The sequence below is a fragment of the Gavia stellata genome, chromosome 16 (genome assembly GCF_030936135.1).
Source record: "Gavia stellata isolate bGavSte3 chromosome 16, bGavSte3.hap2, whole genome shotgun sequence".
Lineage (NCBI taxonomy): Eukaryota > Metazoa > Chordata > Aves > Gaviiformes > Gaviidae > Gavia > Gavia stellata.
Genome location: NC_082609.1, coordinates 9,164,039 through 9,178,934, shown reverse-complemented (window position 1 = coordinate 9,178,934; position 14,896 = coordinate 9,164,039). Strand labels below are relative to the sequence as shown.

General features: G+C 47.0%; 2 protein-coding genes across 6 annotated transcripts in view; one reads left to right on the top strand and one right to left on the bottom strand.

Moving 5' to 3' along the window:
• Positions 1-14,896, bottom strand: part of CYFIP2 (cytoplasmic FMR1 interacting protein 2) — a 45,473-nt gene that overhangs the window by 11,735 nt on the left and 18,842 nt on the right. For all 5 annotated transcript variants that reach the window (XM_009820000.2, XM_009820001.2, XM_059825158.1 and 2 more), the window contains 10 exons: positions 14,638-14,785; positions 14,149-14,302; positions 13,437-13,593; positions 12,597-12,693; positions 11,954-12,030; positions 10,874-10,982; positions 10,403-10,522; positions 9,521-9,720; positions 8,921-9,008; positions 148-291 (listed from right to left, as the gene is read on the bottom strand). In XM_009820000.2, coding sequence (XP_009818302.1) covers positions 148-291; positions 8,921-9,008; positions 9,521-9,720; positions 10,403-10,522; positions 10,874-10,982; positions 11,954-12,030; positions 12,597-12,693; positions 13,437-13,593; positions 14,149-14,302; positions 14,638-14,785 — 1,294 coding nt within the window. The remainder of the gene's footprint in view (positions 1-147; positions 292-8,920; positions 9,009-9,520; positions 9,721-10,402; positions 10,523-10,873; positions 10,983-11,953; positions 12,031-12,596; positions 12,694-13,436; positions 13,594-14,148; positions 14,303-14,637; positions 14,786-14,896) is intronic.
• FNDC9 (fibronectin type III domain containing 9) lies at positions 6,263-8,083 on the top strand. The gene is made up of 2 exons (XM_059825588.1): positions 6,263-6,426; positions 7,414-8,083. Exons 1-2 carry the CDS (start codon positions 6,263-6,265, stop codon positions 8,081-8,083), a joined length of 834 nt encoding a protein of 277 aa, XP_059681571.1.

Genomic DNA, 14,896 nt, shown 5'->3' with positions numbered 1-14,896 from the left:
CACACCGTTGATACAAGTATTTCAGTGTGTGTTTCACGAAGGTGCCCGGAGGTGAACACCCTGAACCCAAAGCCCAGGCTGACCATCCAACCTGCGCCTCTCAAGGCATCGAGGTTTCTCCATCGCCAGGGTTAGGCTCAGAATTACCAGGCTCTTGACGATCTTCAACAGCTCTTCCATAACCACTGCGATCCCTTGGTAGCCAAGAAGCCTGCAGATTGTCTTGAAATGAGGTGGCCCCACAAAATTGCGGTAGGAGCTATAGATGTGACTGTAGGCAATGTTGAGAGGCTGAGAAATTAGAAGCACAATGACAGTTAGACAGGAGCATTTACCAGACCTGTAAGTAATTCTCTTATCACAGTATTATGTTCCATCACTTCAAATAATTTTTAAGATAGAGAAGGAGAATTAATAATACCCATGACACTTCCCATTTCTTCTACTTCTTGTGGCAAAGAGGAGATTGCTTTTCTTCCTACGTAGTCAGAGATATTCTAATCTCAACACACTGTCACGTCACAAGGTTTACTATCCTGCTATGTAGCAACACCACTTTCATTTCCAAGGTAATTTACTCTCCCATACATGCGGGATCACTGATTTCAGTTCACTAGCCCTTTGCCTCTTCAAACCCAAATTCTTCTCTACTGAAACAAAAAGCTTTATATACAGGTAACTGGACAGTTTTTTTTTTTTTTTTCCTATGGGCACTTGCTTTAAATGAGGCTTATTAAGAAAAGTAGGAACTGCAGCATCTGAGTCTAAGGGCAGTTGGAAGAGGCATAGAGAAGATCCTTTTTGCATCCTGCAAACCTCTGCATCAGCCTCTGTACTTAACAGACATCCCCATGGGACTGTGAAAAGGGCAAGGATCTGACCGTGGTCTAGGGAGAATAGTACCCAGGGCTCTGGCCCCCAGAAAAATTTTAGCAGCGGAAAACAGAGAGTGATTTCCAGGAATGTACTCTATCAGTGTAATCTTGGAAATGTGGAAATTGCTGCAATATTTTGTCACTGGAACATTTATAGGACCCATTTGGTGTGAGGGAAACAGAAGTAGGGGGAATTAATTCACTTGTGTGATCTTCAAAAAAAATACTGAAAATCAATTTTAGCTGAGACACCGCGTGCTCAGCTCGGGCTCTGCCACAGAAGTGTTGGCACCATGACTCAGCTCAGCAGAGAAGGGCTGCAGTCTCCCCCCACGACATCTATAACAACTGCAACCTCAGTAAACAGCAAAAAAAGCACATTCTTGAAAAGATTCTGGCATGTAGAGCCCCTTCCCGCAAAACACAGATAAACCCCTTGGCTCATGCTTACTAAAAGATCTTTTTTAAACAAGGATAAGAAAACAAGTTGAACTGTATCCCAAATGCACCGTGCAAGGCTGACTTTGCTTCTTGTGTGAACGCTGCGCGTTAGAGGCACAGTGCATCCTCATGCAGTAGGGAGCTTGCTTCCCTGCAGATACTAACGACCCCACGCTCCAGGGATATCCCTCCCTGCCAGTAACGGAGCCAGGAGAGCGGAGGGACCAATGCATTGAAGAGCTTAGGGTGAAAGGGAGCAAGTGCTGAAGCAGTAGAACAGGACAAAATGTCTATCCTCCAACACTGCTGCTCCCAGCCACGGCAATACAGCCAGCTGAAGGCTTCAGCTGTCCTCCAACTCTGACTCACTTCCTCGAGGTTTACTTTAACGCTTCATTTGAGTTACTAAAGAGTTACAAGTGAAGTCATTTGCTAAGAATCGGAAAAGTATTTTCTTTTGGTCTCAGATAGAGAATTTCAGCAGACTGATGTACTGATCACGCTTTCATAGACTTGTCAGTTGCTTTAAGCAATTAATTAATCGTCCCTCATTTTGTTACAGCCCCACTGCTCTGGTCCTTATTGCCTACTATAATTCCTAGGTGCTCTTTGAAAGAAAGAAAGCAGAAAGAAGACACAGTTAGAAAGTCTCCTACTTTCTGTGAAATATAATTTCACCTTCTGGTCCTGGTAGGTGAAAAAAACCCCTTTAATACTATTATATACAGAAAGGATACCTTGGAGGCTCTGTAGTGCATTCATTCACAACACATGTGAACTTTCTCTCCCATTAAAACTAAACAAAAGGGCCCTGAATAAGTATGGGCAAGAATTTAAAAAATCTTTAGGCAGACAGAAGCCTACTTTCAAAGCCCCTTGGGTGCCAGCTCCTGTTACAAGAACTGCTTTCGAGTATCCTGCTTAGGTTTGTAACTCCATCCTTAGATAACCAAGCCTTTAAAAATCTGTCTGGTAGAGGCTGATGCAAAGCCCCTAGGTATGCACACTGATACATGTGAAAAACAGCAATAGTTTATGTTTTCTAAAGTGTGTCTGTTTAGGCTCCTTTACCCCGTTATTTCCCCACGGTTAGCAGACTGGTGGCTCATCCAGACTATGGGGAAACTAAATATCCCCATTTCAGTGGGGTCATGAACCCACACTCATTTGTGGAACCGTCTTTGCTGCCCCACAGCTAGGAGCCAGGTCTTCATTCTGTACACATGCCATGGTCTGCTGAGATGGGCCACCGTCAGTACCCAGTTGTGGAGCAATTGGTCAGATTTTCCCCATAACGGGGCTGACATTTCACTGTACGGGCAGCGAGTGGATGGTTCTGCCATGCAGCCGCCCACCTCGCAGCACTTCCTCGCCTCTCAGCGGGGTAATGGGTCTGGAGAGCAGCTTTCAAACGGGCTTTTCCCTCAAATGGGGGTCCCAACAATAAGCCTGCTTGGGAGAAGACGCATTTTAGGACGTGCATTGGCTGCAGACGAGTGGGATGATTCATCCCTGCCTGTCTGCAAGATGAGGCAGGTTCATCAAGCTCTCCACAGAGCGCATTAGCAGCAGGCTTGTGTCTAATAATAATACTCTGCCAGCAATTAAAAATATAACTCCATTTAAGGGTGAGATACACAGCTTGGGGTAAAGACTGTAGGATGTAAAAAATGACACCAGCGGGTATTTTAAGACAAAACAGCTGAAGGTACAAGCTGGCTGCACGGCACAGCTTGCTCCCCCGTGCTTCCACCCCCCTGGAGAGCCAGAGCAAAGCCCCCACTTTTGCTGCCTCTCGAGAGGTTTTGCTGTTTTCAGGAGCAGCAGCTGCTGAAGACACTGTGGAAATTTGCCCCATCTTTGGTTTGGGGACAAATGGGCAGGTTTTGGGGCCCGGAGGCTGGAGTGCAGGCAGGCTGGGATTTGCAGCACGAGGCAGAGCTCCCGGTGTCCCACAGAGCCCAGGTGTCCCACCCTGCACCCAGGTCTCAGAGATAGCCATCTGTACTTGGGAGCAGGGGGGAAGACCCCCACGTTGCTTTGGGAGCTCACGAGGTTACTAGGGATGCTCTGGAACAGATTCAGCAGCAAATGAAGCAAAACAAAACCCAGTTATCATTTCCACATCTTTGAGCTTCTTGTCAGCCATCACCCAGACCTGTCTGAGCTCACCTGAGGGAAGGCAAGGAGGGTTTTATCTGAGAAAACAGATCAGAGAGAGATAATAGACAGATAATAACTGCCTGTGCCAGAACCTCCTTGGAAAACTGAAGAGCTAATGAAAGAGGAATATACTTAGAGACAAAAAAGGACTTGCACACAGCCCAGGATTAGTCTAGGCTCGCAACCAACCTAACTTCAGTGTGACAGCTGAGATGGTGTCTAAGAAAGTGAAAAACAATTCTGACCAGAATCATCAGAGAAGGGTCTCTAGAAAAGTCAGAGGAAGATCTCTAAGTTAAACAGCCTGAATATGGCCTGGTTCCTTCCCCTGCCACAAGCAACCTTCACTCTCCCTATAAAGCTTTTACCATATACAGCTGCATCAGCTGCCTGGTAAGACTTTAATGCAAAAGAAACCCCAACATAGTCCCTAGCTGGGATGGACAGGACATGTACAATGCAGCAGGCATGTTTATATACTGTATTGAGACTGTGTCTGTGTCTATTCTGTGTATAGAGGCTGTGTCACTATACATTCTGTGTCTCGGCATAATGCCTTGCTATACTGACTACTGATTTTCAGTGACTGTATACGCTGCTATTATTTACAACAAGCCGATGGCCGTGGCAGGCCATGCGGCACAGCCCATGCGGTCCGTTGGAGGGGATCAGCAGCCCCCGCTGCCAACACCACCTGCAGCAACCACAGCTCCTTAACGCCTTTGTGCTGCTGCTGCAGACACGGCAGCAGAAAATAGAGCAGCTCCATCCCATTCACACACTGTAACTATTTTTGCAAGCGCTGGCAGCATGCACTGTCCTTCAGGTTACATCTGCCTGTGCTCTTGTTAAAAAAGGGGGGGCAAATTCAACCAGGAGAGGGAATCAGGGATTTCCAGCGAGTCTGGTGTGACCCTGGGTCTGGCAGAGCCAAGAAAACCAGAAGCACTCATGAAAATACATAAATGAAGCCCCATCCAAAGGATTTACAGAGCTAAGTAGTGGTTAATGAGCAGTAGGCAGTGCATTGCTGGTAATTTTGCAGCTTCTCTGTAGGAGACTTGGCAACCTGCTGCGTTTTATAAGTGCCTGAATGGCAGAAAATGGCTCAGTTTCTGCTGGCCACTGGAGCGCGCCCGCGGTTCGCATCCTCTGGCAAGGAGCGAGGGGTCCCAGGCAGGGCCACAGCCAGGCTCACCTGCAGGTATGGGGAACACCAGTGCTGGAGCAGTCCTGGCACTGGCATGGTTTTGGCATCTTCTCATCCTGGGAAATGAGAATTTCAAGCTCATCACCAGCGTAAAGTGGTGCAAGCTTGATTTTGGGAGCAGGTAATACCAACACCACTGAAAGCTTTGCTACGGTTTCCTTTGAGCTAGTGGGATTGATCACTGCATGGAGAAAGGTCCCTTTGCTGGCATAATCCTATTCCCATTTCCCGCAGTTTCCTCTCTTCCTGCTAACACATCTTATTTGTGAACAACTGAAGTTTAATTTCGAAGCAACCGTGAACACTGATAAACTCAACAACCCAAACGCTGTAAGAGAGCAGTTCTCTCATGAAAACGTTACCCCCTTGTGTAATCCACCTTTCTGAAGCACGGATTTGTATCCTCAGCTCTCTCCCTGCAGGCAAGGCTGTACTTCGCTCACAGTATGGGACCAGCTAAGAGCTCTCTATCCCCCTCCTCTTGTAAGCAGGGCCGAGCCATGTAAACGGCAGGAAGCCACCTGGGAGCACTTTCATTTCCATCCCTCCCCATAATTATTTTCAACTCTGCTCCCAGTTTTCAGCTCGCTGGGAGCTGCAGCTCACTCACGGAGACAGAAGGGAATACAGATCTTGGAAGACAAAACCAAAACATCCAGAACTGCAAAACGTAAATCAAAAGCAAAGGTCACACATATTCCCAAGGCTTGTAATAGCCCCTCCTGATGCAGTTCGCATCATCTCATCACTGTTGATATTTAGAAGACCTTTGAAACATTGCAAGCACCTTTCCAGGAATGACATGGAATGAGTAAGTCCAGATCCAGAACCAACATTTCTTCTGGGAAAGCTCCTCTCTCGGACACATTTTGGCTTCAGAGAGCAGTGAGCCACTTGTTCAGAGCCTCTCCTTACCAGGCCCAGTGCCACGTCTGTCCCCAGTGCCACGTCTGTCCCCTCCTGGCCACAGACTCGGGCTGCTCCCCCGAACACCGCTGGCACTGGCTTTGCCTCTCCCTCCTGCCGACTCACCAGACTGACAGGGGACATCCCTAAGTTGTCTATAAGGCATGGGCATTCAAAGAAGAGCCTGTCGTAATCCCACAGGAGTTCAGCAGGAGGTCAAGGTCTTTGAAGACCCAGTTGCTACTCCCATCACACAACTTAGAAAATATGGACATCGCTGCAGCACCAGGGATGAAAAACTACTGCTCACTGGCTTTGGCTTGAATCAGTAGTTTAAATGTGCAAGAAATCACAGAATTAAAGACAAAGTCCCTGAGTGCTGAACTATCAATGTGTACTGCATTTCACACCACGTGCCAATGTGTCTCTAACCCCAGACCATGCTGGGGGTTAACTAGACCCAGCGATGGTCTTGCTGGGGGACTGTGGACAGGGAAAAAAAAGAAAGCCCCAACCAACCCAAACAAGCCAGCAAACAAAACTACCTGGCTGTTTTTTTCCACCTCAGAGACACATTTTTCTCCCAGGCAAAAGCTTTTAGGGATAACATTCCCAAATCACTCAAAGATGCCTGCCCATCCTTTCCTATTGGTTGCTATGGTGAGAGATGACGGAGCCCCAGACGGGTATAATACGAGGCAGCGCGCGGGGAAGGGATTTAGCAGAGGCAGGAGGGAGGCGAGCGGTGGGAAGAGGGGAAGGTGCTGCCTGCCCGTGGCCACGCTGCTCACCAGCACCGACGGGCCACCACGGACCTGCCCGGGGAGGTAAGCGGCTGCCTGTGGCTCCGGGAGGGCTCAGCGACAGGCGCGCGTGCTGTTCTGCTCTCTTGTAAGAATGGTAAAAACAGTCGTTAAGATTGCTGCTTGAGTGAATTAAAGGGAGGCTAGTTATATTAAAAGAGAGAGGAAGAAGGAAAAAAAGAAACCAGATCTATCGCATGCAGCTCCTACTCAGCACTCGGCTGGTTGGGAGAGAGAACCCTGCAACAAGGCTCAGGCAGCACTTTGGGGATCTAAAGGAGTGATGTACTGAAGTGATTTGTGGCTGCTGTTAAACGGTAGTTTGTTAGCAGTCTGTGTCTTTTATCTGGGGGAAAGCGTTGTACTTATCATTGAAATATTTGTACTTCCCTAAAGGCATTGATTTTATATTTCACCAGCCTTCAGATTTCACATTGAAGATCCTGATAGTACAGTGTGAGATGCCATAGGAACAGAAAGAGTTTATTAAGCAACAAGTTAGGTACAGAAAATGCAGCAACAGCTTAAACCAGTAAATGAATCATTACGCAGCTTTTTAAATAGCATTTAAAAAGGTGTGTAGAATCAAAATATCTATTGGAAGCTCTGGAAGGCAAGCTGGAGCTAGCTTAATGATCAGTTTATGTTAATCACGCTTGCAGTATCCTTTCTATTCCATGGGAAACAAAAATAGCTAAAAAAGCTTCCTATGTAGACAACCAGTCAAAAAGAAGAGATTTTTTTAAAAATCTAACTAGAGCATAAAGCGCACCCTATGTCCCAGTTGGGTTTTTTTGTCATGAAGCAGGGTGATACAGTAGTCTGGGCACCAGCAGGATTCATCTTCTGTAATTTTAGCCACCTAAGACCTAGCATCTAATCTAAGCTAGCCAGGCATAGTCCTGAGTCCAATCTAAGGGCCAGTAGAACCGGTGGAAAGATTTCACTGATGTCAGTGGCCTTTGAGCTTGTACACAAATTGGGAAACTCAGCCTCTCCCTGCATCTGGTTACAGGAGCACGATGAACATCGAAGTGCACAACATCACTTACACCAGCGCCACCGTCTCCTGGGCCATGAACAACCCCTGTCCAGAGAACTACTACCATGTCATGTACCGTCCCAACTGGAACAGCATCTTTGCTGGCTATTTACGCCAAAACTTCCACCACGAGGAGCGAGTTCCTCACCCACTCAGCTCCCTCGTCCTCCACCGACTCACGCCGTCCACCATCTACGTCCTCTGCATCACGTGCAAGAACTCTTACCCCTCCAGCAACCACTGCACCACGTTCCACACTCTGGACAAAACCCCCCTGGTTTTCGGCGGCTCTAAGCACGAACCCACCACCTCCATGTGGATGGTGAGCAGCCTGCTGCTCCTCTGCTTCATTGCTCTCCTGGCCTACGGCTGCCTGCAGTTCTGGTCTGCACGGTGCCACCGGGCTGCGAGGCTGAAGCATTCCGATGCTAGTCCTGAAGAAGTGGGTGAAGGGAGCAGCTCGCCGGAGGGGCCACTGAACGACGGACTGAGAGAGGAGCTTCTGGAAGTCCCCATGACCACTGTGCTAATGAGGAGCTCTAGTTTCATGAGGGAGAGTCCGTACAGCTCCCCCCACTGCTTTTTTTCCTATAAAACCAGCGACGATAAAAGGGCCATCTTGCCACAGCACGGCCTTCAATGAGAGGAAACTAAAGGGAGACCCTGCTTAGAGGTTTGGTTCGTGCTGCTCTTTCCCAGCTCTTGCCAACAGGGCTGTCTGTGTGTCCACGGGGGCTGTTTGTCCCAGGGTAGAACATGAGGCGGAGACATTGGTTGTAGGGAGAAAGATTTTTGTCAAGTGACAAAAATACTCTCGTTTGCTGAGGATTTTTAAAAAAGAAACCAAGTCAGCTCTCTGGGAACGGCCAGGCTTGGCTGACTGTAGTGTCATTAGCTAATCTACATCAGTGCTGTAGGTTCACTTCAGAGTCATCAATCAACATGTGCAAGAATAAACTCCACTCAAGTAGTTTCACACTTGAGTGATCCTCCACTAGCATCACACCCCAAGCCCTCATAACGCCTGTATAAACACTCATCGCAGCCTGACAAAAGAGCTTTTTGTCAGTATTAAGTAGTCTATATTTGCACATGCAAGTATTTTAGTAATTCCCATTTTGAACTACAAATGGGATTCCTGAAGTGGTACCTTCCTTGGGGAGGAGCACTGCTTTGGGGCTCCAACTTGCTCTCCTCTCTGCACGTTTAGATGGACGTGACTTGGTCTCAGTGCCAACACCAAGCACAGAGCAGTGTCAGCATCCCCTAACATAGTCGTGTTATGGAGAAGAATATGGGAAAGCAATAGCAAAAGCACACCGAATCTGCTTCTTGCATGGCTTTTTGGTTTCGCACAGCAACATGACCCTGCACATTTGCACCTGCCAGTCTGTTCATGAACTAGTTCTTGCATTTCTTTCTTCCTAAATAAATACTTCCAACATCCACCCCTTCTGGCTGTTGTGGCTCGTTTACTGACCTTGGATCCGTAGAGGTAATATGGTTGAACGTTGGCCGGCTTGTCTCGCTGGGGTTCCTGCGTGAACGGGATTGCTGTCCTCACAAACCTGTGACGGGCACGGGAGACAGGGAGGAAAGTGGTCAGAGCCCAGTTAATTGCGCTGAGTGCAGATATGGCACAGTCTGGGATGAACTTCAGTTGCACACTAATTAGCAATTCATCACCTGAACTACATGAACTGGAATGCAAACTCCCGCCCCAATCTATTGGTGGTGTAAACCATGTCAGTTTAACCTACCAAAGGTTCTTCTCATTTGGGGCAGTCAAGAAACCCGTGTGAGTAGCTACCTTAGCTCTGCTCTCAGTAAACCAACGCTCTAAACCAAACTAGCTCAGTTGCTTGCAATCACCGTCCAACTTTGTTGCTTGAATTTACTACTAACATTTTCAAGGCCAAGGGGAGCTGGTGGGCTTTAACTTCATTTTAACTGTAACTGTTGCATGCCATATGGAATGCAAACCTCACCGCAACAGATGTGAATTTTATGTGGCAGGTCTGACATTTCAGAAAGAAAAGCAGGGTCTCCAGGTGCCCCCTGCCTTGCTTTTCCTCCTCACCTGTTGGTGGATCCATTGTAGCAGTAGTTGGGTAGAAAGTCAAAGTTGAGCTCCCAGAAGACGTGGAGGGTGATGCGCCCATAGGGCGCGGAGACGTTGTGGTTGGCCTCCCGGAACATGGCATCAAAGCTGTCCAAAGTCATGTGCTTGCACAGCAACCTGTGAGTCAGGCGATTTATTTCCAAGAGCCACTCCAGCTCCTGCAGCACATAAAGCAGCAGCAGATGCAATATGTTACCAAGATGACAAAAGAAACAGCTGATTTATTTGCCAAGGGAATGATTTTTACACCCACACAGAACTTTCCAGGTGAGGATGTAGCAAATGCTAAAGACATCAATTTAACTCAGTGGCCGAGGCCAATTGCACTTCGACTCATGGGGGTCCTGATCGAGTATCCCGTAAACCTGCAGGAAGCAAAATTAATTTGTTCCCCACCGAGCACTGGCTGGCTTTTGCATCAGAATCCTTCAAAGGTGGAAACTGGTAATTTTACACTACTTGACTCTGATGCTCCTGTAATGTATCAAAGGCAGCAAAATCCTGTACACACACACAAACGCTGTCTCAGCCACCTTCATCCAAGAGGGGGAATGAAAGTCAAGATTTCCTTCTCACAGGTTACAGGGCTCTTTCATATGAGTTGTGCAAAATCTAACTGCTGACTGTCACCTTATGATTTACGCAGACGCTTAATGGTCCAATAATAATGCAATTAAAGATGCATAAATAGAAATAATAGAGATTGAGCAGGATAAAGGAGGATACATGGCTGGCTGAAACCTACTGTAGGTGGGACTTGAAGCAGAAGTCAGTTGACTGTGTATCCATAGCAGTGTATTATTCTCTCTATTCATACTCTCAGTCAATAACAGTTCTTACCACTATGGATGTCAGGTCCTCACTCTCAAAGCGGCTAATGGCCTGGTCTAATGATTTGTACATCGCTGCCGAGATACGCTGGGTAATGAGCCTGTTCAGGTCAATTGATCTACCCAGCAACTGAGGAAACAAGATAAGATATCTGCATGTTATATACAGATGGGGAAAAGGTACTTTTTTTTTTTAACAAACACAAATTAAAACCAAACATCCAAATCTGCTTAAATGTGAAAGTGGTGATGCAAACACCTCAGTTGAGTTTACCATTACTTAAGAGGGAAAGAGGGAAATGTGGAGTGTATCTCATTTTCCCCTTGCGCCCCATGCATGAGTGCGGTGTGTCGGAAACAGGTTCAACCCTTCTCATTCCAGCACCGACCTCAACTGACCCCAGCACTAGGATGCCACCCACCAACAAAAGGATAACAGACGAAGAGCTATGAACACTGGAGTCTACTGCTTGCGCTGTACCTGGACATGCCTCTGCTTGAGCAGTGTTTCGTAGCGGTTGGATGGTGGGTATGGAATAATCACCCCGTAATTCTTACATTCAGCCCGGAAACGTTTGTCCAATAAAACACTGAAAAAAGGAAGCAGTGTCAGGAAAAAAGAAACTTACACTATCAGCTTCTCTCTAGATCTTGTCCAGAGTTGTTTTCATCCTTCTTTTCATCTTGCTCTGAATGCCAAGAAATTGCCACAAACTAATAACTCTGCTTTCACTACTACATCACAGAGCAGCAGTTGTTATCTGGGGACTGCCATGCTGTTGTTCATCATTCTTGGCTTTTATGGCTAAAACATTCCAAAAGATAAAAGACTGTGCTGAAAGCTATCACTAGTGCCAGGTGCTGGTGTGTTCCCTCCTTGAAGATCTGCTGTGGAAACATTTGGTTGGTGATGGTGATTGCCCTCCTTCTCTAAGGCCAAATGTGATCTAGAGACAAAACTCCTTGCAGAGTTACAGCAAAGACTTGGTTCACCTTTGGGGATGTGGGAGGAGAGAGTTCATCCATGTTCTTTAAATGGTTAGAAGGAAATGTCACGAAGGGCCTATCTCCCCACAAGGGAGCAAGCAATTCTGCAGAAGTCCTACAGCCAGCTGGTCTGATGTGCAACCTAAGATACTGAGTACCCTTCTGGCCATTACAAGTCCTGCTGCCTCACTAGTGTGAGGACAAGTGTATATTCCTGTTTCTTAGAGATGGCAGGCTTCAGCTCCTTATCTGCCTGGTACACAAACAGAAGTCAAGCAAGAATACATCTTCAATAGGCTCGGTTTGCTTTGCTGCTGCTCTCACAAAATGTACTTGGACAGCTACTTAGGATGCCAGTTGTTATTTTTTTCACTTTAAACCATGTCTCCTTGCCACCATTAATTCATTTTCCCCATCTACACTGGTCTGACATGGACAGCCGCTCTGTGGGACAGGCATGATCTATTTTGTTACGTCTACCTGCTGCGGCTACACCCTGAGGGGAACCTTTTGGTTAACAGCAATTTGGATGCAGCGATATCATCACTCATCGTCAGCAGTCAGGTTCTCCTACCTGCCAGCCATTGCTTTATAATAGGCAAAGATCTGATCTGCCAGCTTGTACACAAATTGATCAAAGCACAAATTCACCTGGGGGAGAAAAAACAAGACATCATGAGGGTGTCACCTGCACAGAGCAAGCTCCTTCCTACACATGCAAGACCAATACAGCTCAATACAGAGCTCTAATTTAATACATACATGTATGTCACACTATCTAAAAACTGCACTGCAGTTCCCACATGCTAAAGATAAGCAGAAGATTGCAGTTACATTTCTCTCTTATAGTTTCTGCATGTTCTTACAGGTCCTGGTCCCTCATCCTCAATCACCCTTCCCTCTCAGGGATCTCCGGTTTCTCATTTTCCTCCGATGTCTCATAACCCTCTGCCCATCAGACAGCCTCTTCCATGTCCCCCTTGACAGCCTTTGGCTTCTACTGTTCCCCATGGGTACAGCTGAGCTGAAGCCCTTAGTCAGCAGAGCCTGTAATGTCTCTGGAAATTTTGATGTTTTGAAAACTTCTCAGTCTGATGGCGTGTTTTTTTTCAGGAGATGCCTATAACGAATTCACTGAACTGCTTGGTGGGGCTATCAAACAGGGCAATGTGACCCCAGTGAGCTCTTTCCATACAATAAAGATGAAGAGAACTTACTTCAGCTTCAATTTCATCATATAGGAACTGCTTTTTGAACTTGGTCAAGGCATAGTATGCGCTGTCATTATAGAGGTCCAAGGGGTACAGTACGTACCTGAGGGCAAGAAGACACATCATGTCTTAAATTAACTTTCAAGCATATCAGCATAAATGGCAGCCAGTGCATGTGCCCTGCCTGGTGCAAAAAATTACTTTTCTCTGACTTCAGCCCTATCACCTCCACTCACTCCAGCCCCTCAAATACTCCCTCTCGCTCCTTGTGTCCTGCTGGAAGCAGCTGGAACAGATCTGGATTTGAGCTAACTGTGACTTGTTCAATCAACACTTGCTCCTTCTCTGTCCTTAAAAAAGGTTTCATCCTGCCCTCCCTCCACAGAGTGCTCTGACAATGGCCGTAAAATGGAAACCAAAGTTTTCCTAATGAGGAAGATACTATGAACATAATTATACTTGCATAACAGCAATTCCTCTCATCATTTCTCAGGTATATAAGAAAAAAAGTGGTTTTGTGCCTTAGCCAGGGCCCACATCCCTTTGGTTGCACATGCTGTCTGACTGCTGTACGCAGATGACAGTACCACCAAGTTGTGCCCATATCCGAATAGAGCAGTTGCCGACTGCTGGTTTATGACGCGGAAGCGCCAGTGCCAGGAAGCAGCCCGTGTGCGTCTGCTAACGAAGTACTCGCACAGTACATATTCAAGTGACAGCAAGTCAAGAAACATCTGTTTCCCCTCCCACATCAAAAATACTGTTCATCACCAGCCTACCCTACTCCACAACAAAATCCTAAGCCCCAGTGCATGCGCAGTCCCAACACAGCCCATTGACTCTTACTCCATCATGGAGGGTTCTTTGGTTTCCAGAATATGGTCCGTGAGGATCCAGGGCATGGACATTTCGATGGGGAACTGAATGCGGCGGCCCATGGTCAGCTCCAGGAAGAACTCCCGAAACCAGAGCTGGGACAGGTCGCAGCACTGCTGCAGCGCTTCTGAAACAGAGGAGATCCCCCCGGTGGGAGGGCACCCATGTTACCCCCACGGGGATGGCAGCGAGGGAAGTGTATACGAGGCAGCTGCTGCAGCCTCATACTGGACTGGTTTTGGGTGTGGAACGTTTTTCTGGGGTGTCTCTGTTTTTAAACCTGGACCATGTCCATGCTGTCTGAGCACTTTTTAATGGAAGAAGAAAGAAGGGATCGTTCCTTTTGCTCTAGAGCTCCAGGGAGAACATTTCAATGGCTCAGAGTTATTCTGGAAGACTTCTTCTGTACCCAGCGGCTCAGAAGTTTGTCTGGGATGGAAAGAAAACTTCAGTCCTAGAAACTAAACAACTACTTGTAGTTATTTGCTATTGCTGACTCATTCCCATTCGCATAATGATTACTACCCAGAAACACGCCTGTAACCAGGCAGAAGTAGAACATTTGGGAAAAAAAAATCAAGGAAAATCTTCTGCATCGGTCAATGAGAAGCAAAGATGATCTACCTTTGCCTGTATGAGCATGCAAGAGATGGATTCAAGCCTCCCCCTGCCATAACCTCACCACTGATGTTGAGAAGGTGGGTGAAGAAGAACGACTGCTTGTGGAACTCCTCAATGGCCAAGACTATTGGCCCATCCAAGCTGCTCCTCAGAGTCTTCTTTGAGCCACTCTTGTCTGCTATGAGGGACTCCAGCATGGTCCGCACCATGTAAAGCTTTGGAAGAAAGTTAACATGCAGTTACCACTCTCCAGTGAGACACCACACACACAGCCATGGTGTTCTGCAAAAAAAACCCCCACTTCTCCCACGTGGCTACTACTCTCTGCACTCATAAGCCACCATCATTCTGAGCTAGAAATAATCACACCCCTAAAAAAGGAGGCTTTGGGAACTATACAATGAACTAGACACCAAAGCAACATTTAACACACAACAGCATGAAGACTGTGGAAAAGACCATGGAAACCGCTGCTAATCCACTGGATGTGAGACTCCTACATGGCTGTAAGGCCATTAATTCCCTACACAGGAGATGGAGATTTACATACCTGCGTACTTGAAGGTCCTACGGCTCGTCGTGGGACTTTAATATCAAATCCACCTTTAGGATCCTTCTCACCCCTCAGGCAAGGATCATTCGGAGGCTCTCGACCTCCCTCCCAGTCACAGATTGTCTTCCGAATTGCCTGAAGGACACTGGAGTGGGTGGGAGAGGGATAGTAATGCTTAAGCTTGATTTTACTTCAAGATGAGAATATTCACTGCTGTGCACATACAGGAGGAAAAGTATCTGAGGTGGGGACATAC